This window comes from Ursus arctos, unplaced genomic scaffold (assembly GCF_023065955.2).
Source record: "Ursus arctos isolate Adak ecotype North America unplaced genomic scaffold, UrsArc2.0 scaffold_23, whole genome shotgun sequence".
In the NCBI taxonomy this organism is placed as follows: domain Eukaryota; kingdom Metazoa; phylum Chordata; class Mammalia; order Carnivora; family Ursidae; genus Ursus; species Ursus arctos.
In genome coordinates, this window is record NW_026622908.1 from 23,157,101 (window position 1) to 23,174,232 (window position 17,132).

A 17,132-nucleotide genomic window follows, 5' to 3' on the forward strand; every position below is an offset into this window, starting at 1 on the left:
TGCTACACGGACAGACGCACACCCCCTCTTGTTCTCTCTGCCCCCCTTTGCCTCTTAGCAGTCTTGGTGCTGAGCTCCTACTCCGTGTCCTGGAGACACACAGTCCCTTCCTGGCCAGCATCTCTGTGTCCAAAACCACGTCACACACAGCAGCGTTGGTGACCTTCAGACATCTCTTTCCCGGGGTCTTTTGTGCCGGGCCAGCGCTCCCCGCAAAATATAAAGAAGCATAAAGAGGAAAATGAAACTGCCCAGAATGACACATAGCTCAGATGTGGGCTTTTTTTTGGGCCAGGCGTCTCTCTCCCTTCCTCCCTCTCTCTGTGTGCATATGTGTGTATGTGTGCTTACGTAGATATCCACGTATATGTTATTCGTAAGGGTTGTGATCATCGTTCATATAATTGTTATTTGCGTTATTAATTTTTTTCAAAACATGTTGTAATGACGTCATTGATTGTTTTGAGACACTGACTTTCCCTTACCCTGTTGGTTCTGGGTGTAATAAGCCCCTGAAGAGGAGGGGGACCATCTCCCATGTTCTTTATGCCTTACCAGGGAACAGCTGTCGCTGTGCCCTCCCAGTGGGGACACCAGGAGTATATAACTCTCCCGTGTGCCTTCTCCTTTTGCCTTATTTCATCTTCTGGATCCCGAAGGGCAGAAATACGGCCTAGTGGGTAGATTGCTGACTGGTGAGTGGAGTAGCAGAAACCCAGCTTAGGAAGATGCACATCACCGACTGGGTAGCAGCCCGATCGAGCAGAACGACTCTGGATCTGGAAAGCCCGGCCCTGGGTTTGTGTTCTGCCCTGATGAAGCTGGGCTGGCTGTGTTTCATAATCTCCTTGCACAGTGGTTTCCTTGTCTCATGAAATGGGGACACCCGAGAGCCTGCTTCCTGGGTCATTGAGGCAATTAGACGAGGTGGTACCTGAAAAGTGTTTAGTGTGGTGGCTGGCGAGGGGTAATTGATTTTGAAAACCCCTAGGGACTTAAAACTGAGTGATGAAGAGGAAGACCCTGTTTACTAGCATTTGGCCTTTGGCTTAGGATGTCCAAGGATGTACTTGTTTTCTATTTCACCACGTCCTTTAGTAAGTGTGTATCAGCTTGATCTTAGCTTCCTATTGTCCATGGGGATCTTATACGCTAAGGGGGAATTTTATGTGTGTGTGTGTGTGTGTGTGTGTGTGTGTGTGTGTGTATTCATATGTACATACTAGAGAGTAATTCAATGGCAATAAAAAGCAAAAGCAAGCATGTGATATGTTCTAGTACGTATGTTCTAAATCATTGTGCCATCCTGCATACTCTCTTCCATATTAAAGACCCTGTATGATTTAAATGTTTGGATATGGTCTCTAATTGTCTAAATGACTTAATTATATCCATTCCAAATTCAACTCATTGGGGATTAAGCTAGCATTTCCCTGTGGCATATCTACCATCTAAAAACGATGGGTTCTAATTCACTATTTTGAAGCTGGTAAATAAAAGGGGAGAATCCAGCATTTATCCTCCTTTTTCTAGATGCATTGTACTTCTGAGTCTTAAATAGCCCACAGATAGGAAAGGTTTTTTTTTTTTTTTTTTTTTTTTTTTTTTTGATTGAAGAATACCAACTAACATGGAAGAATGAGAGAATTGGAGTATCTTGTTTTGTAACCTTGGTGAAGAAATGGATCGTCAGTGGCTCCTGAAAGCATTAGATGAAAAATTAATGGGGAGCTTTATAGGGAATGGATGGGGCTGAACACGCCTGGGACCAGCCGTCCATCTGTTCACAGACAGCTCTGGATCAACACTGTACCACTTCAGGTAGAATGCAGAATCCTTAGCACGCGATAGATCTCTTTACGTTCTGGTCTTCTGAGATAGTACGTCTCCATATATTCAGAACCCCAAAAGGCAATATTTTCATTTTTGCTTTAAACTCTCAAATGCATTTTAAAGAACTCCAGCAGAGAAGAACAGTCTGTTATTCTGTTTACCCAGAGACTTGCCATTTTGGTTGCTCTTCCTTCGTTCCTAATGTTCCAAGTCTCCTTCTGGTATCATTTCCCTTCTGGCTGAAACGTTTCCCTGAGCCATTCTTTTGAAGCAGGTCCGCTGGCAAACACACCCACTTAGTTTCCCTTCATCCAATGATGTCTCAATTTCACCTTCACTCCTGAAGGATATTTTTACTGCATATAGAATTCTGGGTTGACAGTTCTTTTTTAAAGCACTTTAAAAATGCTGTGCCACGTCCTCTGGCTTCTGTGGTTTCCGATGAGAAATTTGCAGCCATTCAAATGGTTTCCCCATAGAAAATGCTTCATTTTTTCTGGCGGCTTTGAAGATTTTTTTTTCTTCCCAGTCTAGCTCTCAGCAGCTAGACTGTAGTGTGTCTGGCTAGGGGGATTTCTTTGAGTTTATTCTGTGTCGGGTTCTGTTTGAATCTGTAAGTTTTCGTCTTTTGCCGCACTTAGGACCTTGTCAGCTATTCTTTCTTCAAATCGTTTTCAAGTTCTCTGTGTCCTAATGGGATTCGGATAACAACTTTGGATCTTTTGTGATTGTCCACAGGTTCCTGAGGCTCTGTTCAGTTTTTAATCGATCTTTTTCCTTTCATTGTTCAGGTTGGATAATTCCTAGTAGCCTTTTGTCAAGTTTACTGTTTTTTCCTGTCATCTCCAGTCTGCTTCCGAGCCCATACACGGTGTGTTTTTTTTTTTAATTTCAGTTACTGTATTTTTCAGTTCTTAAAGCTTCCTTTGGGTTCTTCTTTATATCTTCTGGGCTCTTTGCTGAGACCTCCTGTTTTCCATTTGTGTTGAGAGTTTGTGTGATTGCTTGCTTGTTGGAGTCTTTCTGGAATAGCTGCTTTATCGTCTTCGTCACATAATTCCAACATCTGTGTTATTTTGGCGTTGGTGTCTGTTGATTATCTTTTCCCGTGAGAATTGAGATTTTCCTGATTTTTTGCAAGGCAAGTAATTTTGGATTATATTCTGGATATTTTGATGATGATGTATGACACTCTGGGTTTTGTTTCAATCCTACGGAGAATGTTGATATTTTTGGTTTAGTGAGCAAATGACCCTGTTGGGTCAGGCCACGAATTCCTAACAGCCCCTCTGTGGGCTGCGGTTGCAATCGTTTGCAAGCTGTTTTTGCAGTGCTATTTGGGTCCGTGGTGCCTGCACACCTCCTCTAGCTGGTCTGGGACCTGGGCAGTGGTCTGTGAGTGTGGTTCTCAAAGTCTTGGGGGTGCTGATTAGGACCAGATCCACGCCCGTGCCACGTGGGGATCTGCCTAGAAGTTTGTAAATAATGTTATGGAGTTGCTTTTCCAAGTTCCTCCTGCTCCACGATTGCTCTGATCCTTTCCAGTTTCCTGGGACTGTGATGGGGTAGGGAGGGAGTAGTAAACCTACCTCCACTTCGGTGATAGTTCAAATTTTGGTCTTCTTCCCCGGTTGGCTGCTCTGGTTTCCTTTCCAGAATCTAAAAGAGCCGCTGTGTTTGTCCATGTATTTGGCTGGGTTTTTATTCAGCTGCATTCAGGGAGAGAGCCAGGGTGGGTGTCATGAGTGTCTCTGACCCGGAACTGGAACCTCTCACAAGTCTGTCTGAGCATCACAAGCAAAGAGACAGCCAGATGTTGTTTGCCTTCGGATGTGAGCCAGCAGGAGCACACGTCATCACGGTGAGGTATTTCTGCCTCCACTTCCGACCTGAATCTGATCGAGCCTCTAAATCTGCCTTCGTCAGTTCTGGCTGCCGTAGCAGAAGGCCATGGATTAGGTGACTTAAACAGAACTTACTTCTCATAGTCCTGGAAGACCAGCCTGCAGGGTACCATCGTGGTTGGGTTCTTGTGTGGGCCCTCTTCCTGTTGATGGCCCTACTTGGCCTTCCTTGGTGCACGCACACGCAGGGAAATCCCTTGGCTGCTCGTCTCAGAAGGGCCCTAATGCCATCATGAGAGCACCACCTTCATGACCTCATCTTAGCCTAATCTCCTCCCAAAGCCTCAAGACCATCCCATTTATTAGGGGTTAGGGTTTTAGCATATGAACTCTGGGGGACACAGCATGCACTCTGTAATACCATCCATGAGTTCATGGGAAATTCAGGGACAGCGGAACATGTTGGCAGCCCCATGGAGGACAGACTGTCAGATCCATGCACAAGCAGAGAGAGGGGTGGAGGGAGAGAATCTCAAGCAAATTCCACGCTGAGCGCAGAGCCCGATGCAGGGCTCGATCCCAGGACCCCGAGGTCATAACCTGAGCCGCCAAACCAAGAGTTGATGCTTAACTGACTGAGCCACCCAGGTGCCCTGATATTCTGTTTATTATTTTTAAAAAGTCCTTATATATAAAGATGTATATGTACATATATAGTAACTAATAGCATATTAGATATTTATAATAATAATAAAGAAGCATATAAAGGAAAATCACCTGAAGGGTACTGGAAGGGGCTAGAATGGAAATAAAATCGTCAGTGAGTGGGTAAGTTTTAAAGCCAGGTGATCGGAACATGGGGGTTCACTATGCCAGTCTCTCTTTTTGGATATTTGAAATTTTCTGTAATAAAACAGTAAAAAGAAAAGAGAGGTTTTGTTGGGTTATATTTTGACTTTTCATGAATAACAGGAGAGTCGTTTTTTTTTTAGATTTTATTTATTTACTTGTCAAAGAAAGAGAGAGAGCGCACGCACAAGCAGGGGGAGCAGCAGGCAGAGGGAGCGGGGAGCCCACTGCGGGACTCGATCCCAGGACCCTGGGATCACGACCTGAGCTAAAGGCACACCGCTTAACCGACTGAGCCCCCCAGACATCCCAAGAGCGTCCTGTTGTTGAAGAACTTTGTTTCTCCGGACAGGTTTTCCCACCGTTTGCACTCATTTGACTCAGGAGTGAAGATAAGCGAGAGCCAGGACTCCCTCTCGGAGGCTCACAATGCTGAGATTTTACCCTTTCGCTTTTTGTCCTTCCTCCCTTGGTTGCGTTCGGCCCCTTCTTCTCCCCTGCGCTCAGACATCTTTGGCTGGACGTGGGACACTGGCTCGGCTGGCCGCACAGCCCTGACCTGAGTCCTCATTTGGTGTGAGGACGGAGACTCCTGCCCGGAACCGAGATGGCAGCGTGGCCTGGGCGACCTGCATGGGCCACTGATTCAGGCTAAGGGTCTCCTCCTCTTGCTTTCAGCATACCTGTGCCCAGAAGGACCACCGTGTCCTAGACTGTGTTTCTTCCGCTGCTGACCAGTTCTCGCCTGTCCCCCTGAACAGCTGCCGGGTTTCACCAGTGTACCTGTGGTTTTTGTTCACAGAACCCCCCCAGCGCTGCCTTGTTCCCAAAGCTCTATTTGTGTCAGCCTGGTTAGATGCTCCATTTCCCAGTGGTGCCCTCAAGGAGTCGGGCCTGCATCGGATGAGCTGGGGCAGAAGGGGGCTGTAGCAGGGGGACTCTTCCGCCCAGAGCTCCAAAGCCCCCCATCTGTGTCTCCTTAAAGGCTCCGTCCTTCTGCTTGAATGACCTGTCTCCTTAGGGAGAGACCCCTGGTTTGCCAGGGCCGGGCTGGCTCATTCTCCAGTGTGTTTGCACACCATCTTGGACCTTCTCTGAACAAATGCTACCGAAAAAGAGAGGCCTGCCCTGAGCACCCTATAAAAAAAAATAACTCCTTACCTCCCTGGTCTCCCACTCTGTCTCCTTCCCCTGCCTCACTGTTTGTAGCACCACTTTGTGTTTATTTTCTGTCTTCCCTGCCGCACTGTGACCTCGTGAGATGGTATTGTTGTCAGGCTCACAGCCGTATTCCCAGGGCCAAGTGTGCAGTCTGGCTCAGGCCTTAGCGTGCAATAGATACATATGGAATAAATCGCACTTCTCGTGCTCTGTCTTCATTGCATATTGACCTGCCTGTCTCCCCCACTAGAATGCAAGCTCTTTAAGAATACGAACTGGGCTTTCTTTCATCCCCTGTGCCTAGTGGAGTGCTTATTTAAAGGAAAGAGTCAATAGTAAATGTCTGTTGAACGAGTGGGCCAAGCAGCTAATCGAACAAAGGGTTAAAGCAGGAAGACAGGCAGCCAGGATGTATTCCTAACAAATGGGTGTCTCGACCCTCTTCTGTGGTCTCAGATGGCTACCCAGAGGGCATGTTTAAGCCATACATTGTTCATTAACCCCAGCTCTTACCTTCTTTCAGATTCTCATCTTCTCTCCACCATTTCTATGCCAGACCTGTGCGAGATACTGCAAAGGATGTGGAGATGGGACAGATACAGGACTCTCTGGCATTGTTGAGATTACGCTCAAGCAAGGGAGACAAAAACACTCACATCCAAATAATTATAATATTGGATGGGTTGGCAGTTGGGAGTGCTGTGGAAACCAGTGATGGGGGAGATTATTTCCTTCTGGGCTCATCAGTGGGAGCTGTTGAAGGAGATGGACCTAGGTGGATGGGTACCATTAAAAATTGGCCCTGCAGTTCCATGGGGGGGTTTTCAGGCTAAGGGCTCAAGGCAGAGGCTGGGGGGTATGCAAACTGCTGCTGAGCACTCACTTTGCATATGGCACGTTTCTATACGCTTTCCATGTACTATCTCATTTTACGTTGGTAATATTATTACTCCCCCCCCTTTTAGAAAAGATTTTATTTTTTCTGAGAGAGAGCACGCACACGAGCAGGAAGGAGGGCAGAGGGAGAGGGGGAAGCAGGCTCTCTGCTGAGTCCCACATTGATCCCAGGACCCCGGGATCATGACCTGAGCCGAAGGCAGGTGCTTAACCGACTGAGCCACCCAGGTGTCCCTGGGGATTATATTTTATACCCAATGAGGAGCAGTTGAACCTGAGCCAAGTTGCAGGGTGAGAAGAGGGAGAAGGTCATGCGTGGTTGGAGCCTGAAGAGCTGGGACATGGTGGTCCCTTTAATAGGAGTGGAGCTATAAGAAGAGCGAGAGGGGGGAGGTCGTCCATTGCAGACATGCAGGGTGTGAGGGAGGGGGTATTCAGGCTGCAGTGTCCACAGGGCATCAGGGGAATGATGTTTATTGCGAGAGGAAGGGTCTAGGAGGCCATCCGTGGGAAGGCGGTGGTTGAAGCAGTGAAATTGGATAAAAGGCAGGCGTGGGTGTTGGACAGGAGGTGGGCATGTCCCGGAAGCCTTTATAGGGAGGAGGAAACAGACTGTCATCAGCAGTGAATCAGAATTCTGCCACCAGCACCCAGTGGACTCGAGAGGGATTTTGAAAATTCCAATCCTCTGAGCCTTTAGAGACTCAGCGGGATTGAGGACTCTGCCTCCTGCCTCTTGCCCAGAGTGGTGACTCCTTCCCCTCCTGCAGACCCAGAAGAGGGGCTAGCTCCAGAACGTGGCTGCGCATGGGCCACGCTGGCTCAGTGGGCGGAGGGCTTGCTGGGAGAGGCCTCGGGGAGCAGACTCTGAAAGGAGGGCAAGAACTTGCAGCTGGCAGCGCCCAGGCTGCCTCTTTGCAGGTCGGGGCTGCATGCCTTTTCCCGCACAAAGGGAGTCGTGCTTGTTAATGGCACAGATGATTTCTAGAGGGGCTTGGGGGGCCCTCCATCCTGGAACAGAGGAAGGCTCCGGGCAGCTCCAGCTCCCCCAGCTGCCTGGTTTCCAGGGAAATTGGAGCTGGAAAGCAAAGCTCTCCCTGGAGGCCATGAGGTTGGGATGCTCGGTGAGGAAGTGAGCGGCTGCCAGGGGATGGGGAGCAGATGGGAAACGAGGGAGCTGGTGATGAGGAGTTTCTCATTGAAGTGTTTTATGAAGAACCCTTTGAGGTGCAAGAGGGGCCGACTTCACAGACTTTATATGGATTAAAGGCGACATTTCCTACATCCTGCTAGAGACAGATTGCTTCATTTCCTGTCTTCAAGCCGGTCAGTTGCTTTTGGGCAACCGCAGTGGGCCCTGGGTGCTTCTCCTTCAGATGTGGTTGAAGTAAACGCTGCCAGTTTAATTAACCACGGAGCTTAACCTTAACTCCTTCCTCTCTCCCCCATGGCAGGGGGAGACACGTTCTCTTTCCTGAGTATTGTGGGCTTGAAAACAGATCCTCGGATCCCTGTGTTTGTTGTGCTAATAATAACTAAAGAGCTTTTGAGTCTGCTGTTGAGTTTTTGAAATTGACTCTATGGACAGTTTTCTCCACCCTTATTGGGATAAATAATGTTCTTCTTTCTAGTTAACTGAGGAAAGGAATACATTTTTCGGTGACTGGTAAACCTTCCCAAGGACAAAGAAAACATACATTTGGAGCACATTAAATATTGCTAGAGAATACTGAGACATAACATCCTGATGTAGGAAGCATTTGCTGCTCGGGTGATGAGCTGTCCATCAAACAGTTACTCTTTTAGGGTCCTGGGTAGGGTTCCATGGGACCGTGGGAGCCCGTAAGACTCTATCCCTGTCCGCCCAGAGCCTCCAGGGTCGGTCCGCCATAGTCCCACGCGTGCTCACCCTCAAGTGTGGCTGAGCCTGGTCGACGGGCAGAGGCCCTGGAAGAAATAGAGTGAAACTTCGGGGGGTGTATTGCTCCTCTGGTTAAGTGAGTCTGCCCAATAACTGGACGTGTTTATGCCTTGGAGGGCCGTGGTTGACAGCGATCTCTCTGCGATGCATGGCATCCCGGTTTTTTCAGTTTTCCTCCGTTGGCGACAGCGCAGGGCCATCTTAGGAACGTTAATTTTTAGACTGGGCTATAATACAGGGTTGCTTTTGGCTCCTTTTAGAACTTTCTGGTCTCTTTTGAAACTATCTTAGGCTGCTGTGCTTTTGGAATTCGGAAGGCAGCTTTTTATAGCTTCTCCGTCTCCTGCCATAGTTGTCTGCTTGTGTTTCTTGCGGGCGGTTCGTCTGCGAGTGGCCAGGCAACATCGCCTCTCCTTCTCTTCGCTGTGGCCTTGGGAATGGGAGCGCAAACCTTGCTGGAATTTACAGAGCTGGAGAATCAATAGAGCCTGAGGGAGGTGAAGGCTTGAAGGCCCCTCGAGGAGGAAGCCCCCAGGCCTCGAAGGGCGTGCACACGCCATGTGCGTTTTGATGGCTCAGAGGCCTTTTTCTCGTTCTTGCTGCTGGGGTTGGGCAGTGTTCCTGTGGCCTCCTCTGCCTCGGTTTCTCTGCCCTCCTGTTGGACAGTGGCGAGGATATGCTCTTTTTTTTTTTTTTTAAAGATTTTATTTTTATTATTTATTTGAGAGAGAGAGAGACAGCCAGCGAGAGAGGGAGCACAAGCAGGGGGAGTGGGAGAGGAAGAAGCAGGTTCCCAGCGGAAGAGCCTGATGTGGGGCCCGATCCCAGAACTCCGGGATCACGCCCTGAGCCGAAGGCAGACGCTCAAGCTCAACGACTGAGCCACCCAGGCGCCCCGAGGATATGCTCTTTTATGAGGAGCCGTTGATAAGGAGGAACGCCAGGTGTGGGTGAGGCCAGCACGGACCTGCGTCTTCCGAGCAACTGGCCATCTAAGTGTGGAAGACACCAAAACAGGTGTTGGTGGGCCAGATGGCATTCTGTGAGGGAAGAGTAAAGGAAAGTTCGTGATCACTGAGACATTTCTGCCAGACTAGACACTTCAACATTTTTAGTGGAGTCTTTCAAACATACTGAAAAGGCAAAGTAGAATTAAATGAACACCTGCGTCCCCAACACCCTGTTTTATTTTATTTTTTTAGAATAATATTTTTTATTATATTATGTTAGTCACAATACAGTACATCCCTGGTTTTTGATGTAAAGTTCGATGATTCATTAGTTGTGTATAACACCCAGTGCACCATGCAATACGTGCCCTCCTTACTACCCATCACCAGCCTATCCCATTCTCCCACCCCCCTCCTCTCTGAAGCCCTCCAGCCCCGTTTTAAAAATCACATTACCGGGGCTTCTGGTTGGCTCAGTCGGTTGAGTGGCTGACTTGATTTCTGCTCCAGTCATGATCTCGGGGTCGTGGGATCGAGCCCCATGTCAGGTTCTGCACTCAGTGGGAGTCTGCGGGACTGCAGGAGATTCTCTCTCCCCCCCGTCCCTACCCCCACTTGCAATCATTCTCTCTTTCAAATAAATAAATCTTTAAAAAAAAAATCAAGTTGCCTATTGTTATATTATTATAACTGTATTAACTATAGTTAATGATCTATTTTATTATTAATAATGTATTATAATAATGGTATCACTATAGCTTAGTTAATAACACTGTATTGTATACTCGAAAGTTGCTGAGAGTAGATCTTAAAAGCTCTCATCACAAGAAAAAAATTGTAACTGTGCTGACGGATGTCAACTAGACTTACTGCGGTGATCATTCCATAGTAGATACGAATATCGAATCAGTATTTTGTACACTTGAAACTAATATAATGGTGTATGCTAGTTTTACCTCAGTTAAAAAAATCATGTTTCCATTTTGCCTTATTTGCTTTAGATTTTTAAAATAAAATGTTACCAGATATCATTAGAAGTTCACAGCGTATACCCCTTCCTGGAGTCTATCCTTTTCCCTTCTCCCCGGAGGCATCTACTGTCCTGAGCTTACTTTGCTCCCACACTGTGGTATTTGTGATGTTTATGGATCTTGACTCTGGTTCACTGATTTTGGGGGTTTTTTGTTTTGTTTTGGGTTGATTGACTTTTTTTTTTTTTTTAAGATTTTATTTATTTATTTGACAGAGATAGAGACAGCCAGCGAGAGAAGGAACACAAGCAGGGGGAGTGGGAGAGGAAGAAACAGGCTCATAGCAGAGGAGCCTGATGTGGGGCTCGATCCCACAACGCCGGGATCACGCCCTGAGCCGAAGGCAGACGCTTAACAACTGCGCCACCCAGGCGCCCCTGGGTTGATTGACTTTTTACTACTGTTCATCAGGGGTTGGCAAACAACGGTTGCTGGGCCGTATTTGGCCTGCCACTTGTTTTTATAAATAAAGTTTGATTGAAACACAGGCATGCCCTCTGTTGATGGATTTCCATGGCAAAAGTTGAGTAGCCCTGACAGAGACAGAGGCAGAATAGTGAGCAAAGCCTTAAATATGTCCTAATTGGCCCTTTAGAGAAAAGGTGAGCCACCTCCTGCTGTAGAACTCTGTTGCACCAACATAACACACGCATCTGTTCTCCTGTGGATGGACATTTGGGTCATTTCTAATTTTTTTATTTTACAAACAGAGCTTCAGTAAACATTTGTGTTCAGGATTCTCCCTGGAGTGTATAGCTGGAAGTGAAATTGCGGGGCTGGAGGGCACGGGCACCTTTTTATTAGAAATTACTAAATTGGTCTCCGAGGTGGATCCCCCAGTTTGCATACCACTGGTGGTCCCCGAGAGCTTCTCTCCCTCCACATCCTTGCCAGCAACCTGGCGGTCTCTTAAGACCTTAAGTTTGGCCAGTCTGCTGTGGTCAAAGTGGTGCTTCATTACCGATGACAGTCAACATTTTTTCCAGCTGTTAAGGACCATTTGCCATTTCTTTTGTGGCAGTTGTCTGATCGTATCCTTTGCCCATTTTCCTACGGAGTTGTCTTTTTCCTCTTGAGTTGTGAGAGATCTTTATATAATAATCTGGCTACTAGTCCGTGTGGTTATATGTGTTAAAGTCGGGCTGTGACTTGGTTTTCAATCAGTCTGGATTCTTTATCGGAGCTGTGTTTTAGGGTATCACCAGTCTTAGTTTATCCTGCAGATGTGTGTGATCTGTCTATACACGTCCACGCACACACACGTATGTAATGTACGTGTGTGCATATATGGCCGTGAGTGTGCGCACACGCACACACGCACACACACACACGTCACTTCTTTTCTGTGAGTGAGTTTGCAGGGTTGAGAGGGTGTGAGGCTGAAGAAAAGTAAGTAGATGCCAGCCCTGTCAGCAAGGCTGATTGGGCACAGATTCCCCGCCAGGGTGTTCACGTACGTGTGCGACCGCCCCATCTTGGAGCAATTAGAGCCCCTTTCCGAGGCTGTCCGTCTGAGTGAGCTGATTGCTGCCGACACTTCAGCTGCATACACATGACCCCCAAGGTCCCAGGGAAGCTGAAGGCCACCACCATGGGATGCCGGAGGGTTTGGAGGGCTGCCTTGGACAGAAACTGAACGTGATTTGTGGTTTGAGCTTCCCCATTTTGGTTTTGGCTGAAATCAGACCTTGGTTTCATTCTGATCAAGTTGAACCGTCCTCTGGCCCACAGCAATTAAAATAATTAAAACTTATATTTTCAGGCTAGACTACTTTTGGGTGACTTTACACTGGTCCATTATCTTTAAAGCAGAGAGCACTGGCTTCCTCCATCCTTCTACCTCCTCTGACCTTTCAAGTCAAACTTCCTGAGTTACATAGTTAAAGATATTAAAAAAAAAAAACAAAACAAAACCAAAAACCTCTGCAGTCCTTCGGGTTTATGAAGCCCTGTGAAGTCTTCAGCCCTTGCCGCCTTGATCTGTGTGCATTTTAACAATAGCTCAGTGAAGCGTGTGGGAAAGATGTATTACAAATGCCATCTTACAGTTAAGGTCCACCAAGGGACACCACAGCTGACTTGCCCCTGATCGCATCGCAATCTCTGTGCTGGGCCTGGCACCCCGATCTGGTGCTCTTCCCGCCACGTGTAATGCAGGTGTGGGCTCAGTCCATTCCCTGACATCCAGTATGTGCCCTCCTCATCATCGCCAGTATTGTCTCTGCAGGGAGGGCCACGCTCGTGGGACCCAGACAAACGTGATAGGGGAGCGTGTCGAACATTCCCTGAGCATGTGCTGTGAGTCAGATTTTGCACTGCACATTTGCTCACATGTCATCTCATTTGATGGGCAAATTAATGCTCTGAGCAGGGCTGGCTTCATGGGCCTGTCACCTGCACAGTTACACAGGGCCCAGGCTCAGCTTTGGAAGGGCGCCATGCCTGATTTTATGCCCTTCTTGAATTTTTAATTTTTGAAGAGCTGAACCCACATTTTCTGTTTGCACTGGGCCCCACAACTTATGTAGCCTGTCCCATCTACAGGCAAAGAGACCAAGGTTCAAAGACACGAAGTAATTTATGCAGGATTACACAGCTCATAAGCGGCAGAGCTGGGATTGGACTGATTTCTACTTCGCTACTTCATTTATTGAAACTAGAGCCCTGGAATGAGCCTCGTTTGAATTGCACTGCAGGGAACAGGGGAACAAGGTAAATTGTGCTGTGGAAATCCTGATCTTCTATGGAGATTTGCTTGTGTGTTGTTAGGTAGCTTTGCGTTGACCTCACACTGGCCTGGCCAGTTGCCACTCTCTTCCTTGAGGGGAGGGACCATGCCCGTCATTTCTTTTGAGGTTCTGAAAGTGCCTAGAACAGGGAGCCTCACAGGGGTGCCGCTCAGGCTGACCGAGTAGGTTAATGGGCCTCTTTGATTGCAAAGAAATGGAGACCACCGAGTTTACTGTGGTGAGCCATAAAGATACATGAGGGATTAAGAGGCCGGTCTATAGTTATAGAACCAGAAGAATCCAATACAGCTCTTGGACCAGATCATGCCGTCACTCCCTGGGTAGCAGAGGTTCACGGATTCCCCAACTCAGCTCCTCCTTCTGGCTTGCTTCTCTGTGTGTCTTATGCTACCAACCATTTCATTCGTGACTCTCCCAGGAGATTCAGGTTTTGCCCCAGGACCTTCAGAGGCAGCTAGCCCGCCTGGAGGTTAACCATGTGGACTGAGGCATTGCCTTCCGGCCACATTGGTGTGGTTACAGGGTACCGCCTGGTGACTTGGGGGAAGGAGCTTTTAGAATGGGGCAGGGTAGGTCTTATCCTGTCCTAGTCATTGGCTGGCCAGTTTCCCAGGATGGTCTTTGAGTCAGCCATCTTAGAAGATGAGCTCACTGCTTCCTGAGCAGGGCACCGCCTGGTTCCATGGGCCCTGCTGGCCTCCCTGGTGACCTGCTCTGTTTTCCCTTCACAGCGGCGAACCCTCTGCTTTGCTCCACTGCGCGCTACCACTGCAAGAACGGCCTCTGCATTGACAAGAGCTTCATTTGCGATGGGCAAAATAACTGTCAAGACAACAGTGACGAGGAGAGCTGTGAAAGCTCGCAAGGTAGGAAGCCTCCAAAGCTTTAAAAAAAGAATTGCATCACCACACCCAGTAACACCGAAAGGAAGAAAACAGCACCCATACCCCCTCCAAATACAATAGCCACATTAATGTTTGCACTTTACCTTGCAGCCCCCGTACCCTTGCTTTTACCTGTGAGGCACCTACCATTTTGCATTTCGTATTCCTCCTGTATGAAATATCACATACACGTTTTCTCTTCAAAACTGTAATTCGCCCCAGCCGGTCAGGATGCTCCACCGTGGTTTTCTAAATTGTTGCATCGTTGGGGTCCACCTGGATTGTTTGTCTTGCATTACTTCTTCAGGATAAATTCTGCAGAGTGGGACATCTGCACAGTTCATGGCTTACACTGCCACACGCAGCTGTTGGAAACAATTTTTTTCTTTACCCGGGTGCTAGCGTTGTCTGTGCTTGTCAGTTTCACCTTCGCATCCCGGGTATTCGCTGCTGTTCTGTTTTTTCCATTTTTGCTAATTTAGTAGTCATAGAATGAGAGCTCCCCGAATGCTTTAATGTGCATTGCTCTGATTATGAGCAGAGTCAACATTTCCCCCGTGTGTTTGTTTACTACTTTGTTCCTCTCGTGTGAATTGCCTGCTCCTATCAGGACTCTTGAGCTCAGGGTAATTTTATGGAATCTGAAGGGATGCGGTTGGGGGGATGGGAAAGTGAGCTTTTTAGGGAGCCCAGAAGGATACAGCGGGGTCATATCCTCCTCTGTTAAAACTGATCGGGCACTTTTCTTTACTCATTGACTCTTCTGGTAAACACGTATTTTTTCAGTGATTAAAAAAATATATAAAGATTTAAAAATGTTTATCAATATTAAGGTATCGTAAAAAATATATATTTCTAATGTTGTAAACTGGTATGATCTGTTTGCCGTCACTACTTTTTTCACTTAATATCCTATTGCTGTGATTCACCCACATTATTGTTTGTTGGTAGAGTTCATTTGTTTGGACTGTTATTCGGTATTCTGCCGTGTGAACCACAGTTTATAGTTTGAATAAAATTGTAAACCAGAAAAGCAAGAGAAAGGGGGCTAACTGGGTCGCTCATACATTGGGAGGCAGGTTGGGTGGAATAAGTTCCGTGAAGTTACAAGTAGGTCCTTTTCACAGTCCTAGCCTTTATTTTGGCTGATGTTTATTATGTTATTAAAAATGAATGAATGAATGAATGAATGAATGAATGAATGAGTCGTGTGTAGGCCACTGGTGAGGGTAGGTCACACATCAAGGATTATGACCAGTCCAAGTCTGTATGCCTAAGGTCCACAGAGAAAAAAAGACAAAATGTTTACTAACATAGATTTTGCCAAAATTTGTGCAGAGAAGAGCTCTGGGAGGTGAGTCTTGGGTAGAATTAACTTCTGATTATCCTCTCGTCTGGAAAATCTTCTCTTTGAGTTTTCCCTTCACTGGTGATTCTCAAAGTATAATCCTGAGACCAGTATCACCAGAATCATGTGGGAACTCTTTGGAAATACAGAGCTCAAGCTGCATCCCAGACCAACAGAATCAACCTGGGAAGTGGACTCAGCAGTCTGTGTTTTAATGAGTCCTCCAAGTGGTTGAAATATACAGTAATTCTGAGAACTACTGTTTTATACTAACTTTAGAGAGGTTTCTAATCTTGCCATTTGCCTGGGATTTTTAAAAATTTTTATTATTATTATTATTATTTTGCTTTTTTAGAGAGAAAGAGAGTGTGCACAAGTGACCGGGCATGAGGGTAGAGGGAGTGGGTGAGAGAGAATCTCAGGCAGGCTCCACACACAGTGTGGAGCCAGATGCAGGGCCTGATCTCACAACCCTGAGATCATGACCTGAGCTGAAATCAAGAGTCGGATGCTTAACTGACTGAGCCACCCAGGTGTGCCCCCCCTTTTATTTTAAGAGAGGGAGAGAGAGAGAGACAGTGCACAAGTGGGGAGGGGCGGAGAGAGAAGGAGAGAGAGAATCCCAAGCAGGCTCCAGGCTCAGCACAGAGCCTAATGCAGGGCTTGCTCTTACGACCCTGAGGTCGTGACCTGAGCCGAAACCAAGAGTCAGACCCTCAACCAACTGAGCCACGCGGGCACCCCTTGCCTGGTAGTTTTTAAACTGCTCATCGAACAATAAGGTGTGTCTAGCCTTCACGCAGAGTCAGATTTTTATAAACCAAAACATATGCCAGTATAGCTCCTCTGGCATCTGCCATCAGCAGTGATGGATATCAAGTAGGGGAGGAGCCGTCCCAAAGTCAAGGAGGTATTAGCATAGATAGGAGGGATGGAGGGACATTTGCTGTAAGTACTGTTTCTTAGAGTTTGTTATGTGTTCCTGCATCCTAGACTCACCAACCCCTACGTCTAAAACGTGGAGGGTAGGGAATTTGTCCTGATGGTTTTGGCAGCATCCCCCTACCCTCCACGTGCTTGTCCCTGCATTTTGCTGAAGCAGATTTTTCCTCGCCCTTAAGAACCATCTCTCCGATGGCTGGTTGAAGTTTGTATTTCTAAGTCCAGCTCTTTCTCTTCCTCTGCATCATACTCTTGTATTATAAACATGAGGTGTTGGGTAGGTCAGTGGTGGACACATGCACGCGAAGCCCAGCTCTTGGCAAATACGTAACTTGGAGCAGCTTCCCTTAGAATCTCAGCTTTGTGCCTTCTGTACCCAAATGACACCCCTGTAGAAAGTAAGCTCTCCGAAAACAAGTCCCCTCAGGGCATGGGTGACAGCTGTCAGGTGCCATTTAGTATGACAGCCTCTGAGCAAGGGTGACCATTGTGGAAAGGCACTGTTGCTAGCTGCCAGAGAACAGGAAGTGTGCCTTTTTCCCCCCTCGAATTCCACAGATCCTACCTAGTAGCACGGGGCCCTGCACAGAGTCCATTCAGTAAGTGCTGTATACTAGAAAAGATTTCTCTGTAGGGTGTTAGGTTAGGAAGCTGTGGTTATTTATTTATTTATTTTTTTTATTTTTATTTTTTTTTAAAGATTTTATTTATTTATTTGACAG

At 47.1% G+C, this 17,132-nt stretch overlaps 1 protein-coding gene across 4 annotated transcripts in view; it reads left to right on the top strand.

The window, feature by feature from the left end:
* Positions 1 to 17,132, top strand: part of LDLRAD3 (low density lipoprotein receptor class A domain containing 3) — a 223,486-nt gene that overhangs the window by 105,658 nt on the left and 100,696 nt on the right. For all 4 annotated transcript variants that reach the window (XM_026512104.4, XM_044389018.3, XM_044389016.3 and 1 more), the window contains one exon: positions 13,968 to 14,102. In XM_026512104.4, coding sequence (XP_026367889.1) covers positions 13,968 to 14,102 — 135 coding nt within the window. The remainder of the gene's footprint in view (positions 1 to 13,967; positions 14,103 to 17,132) is intronic.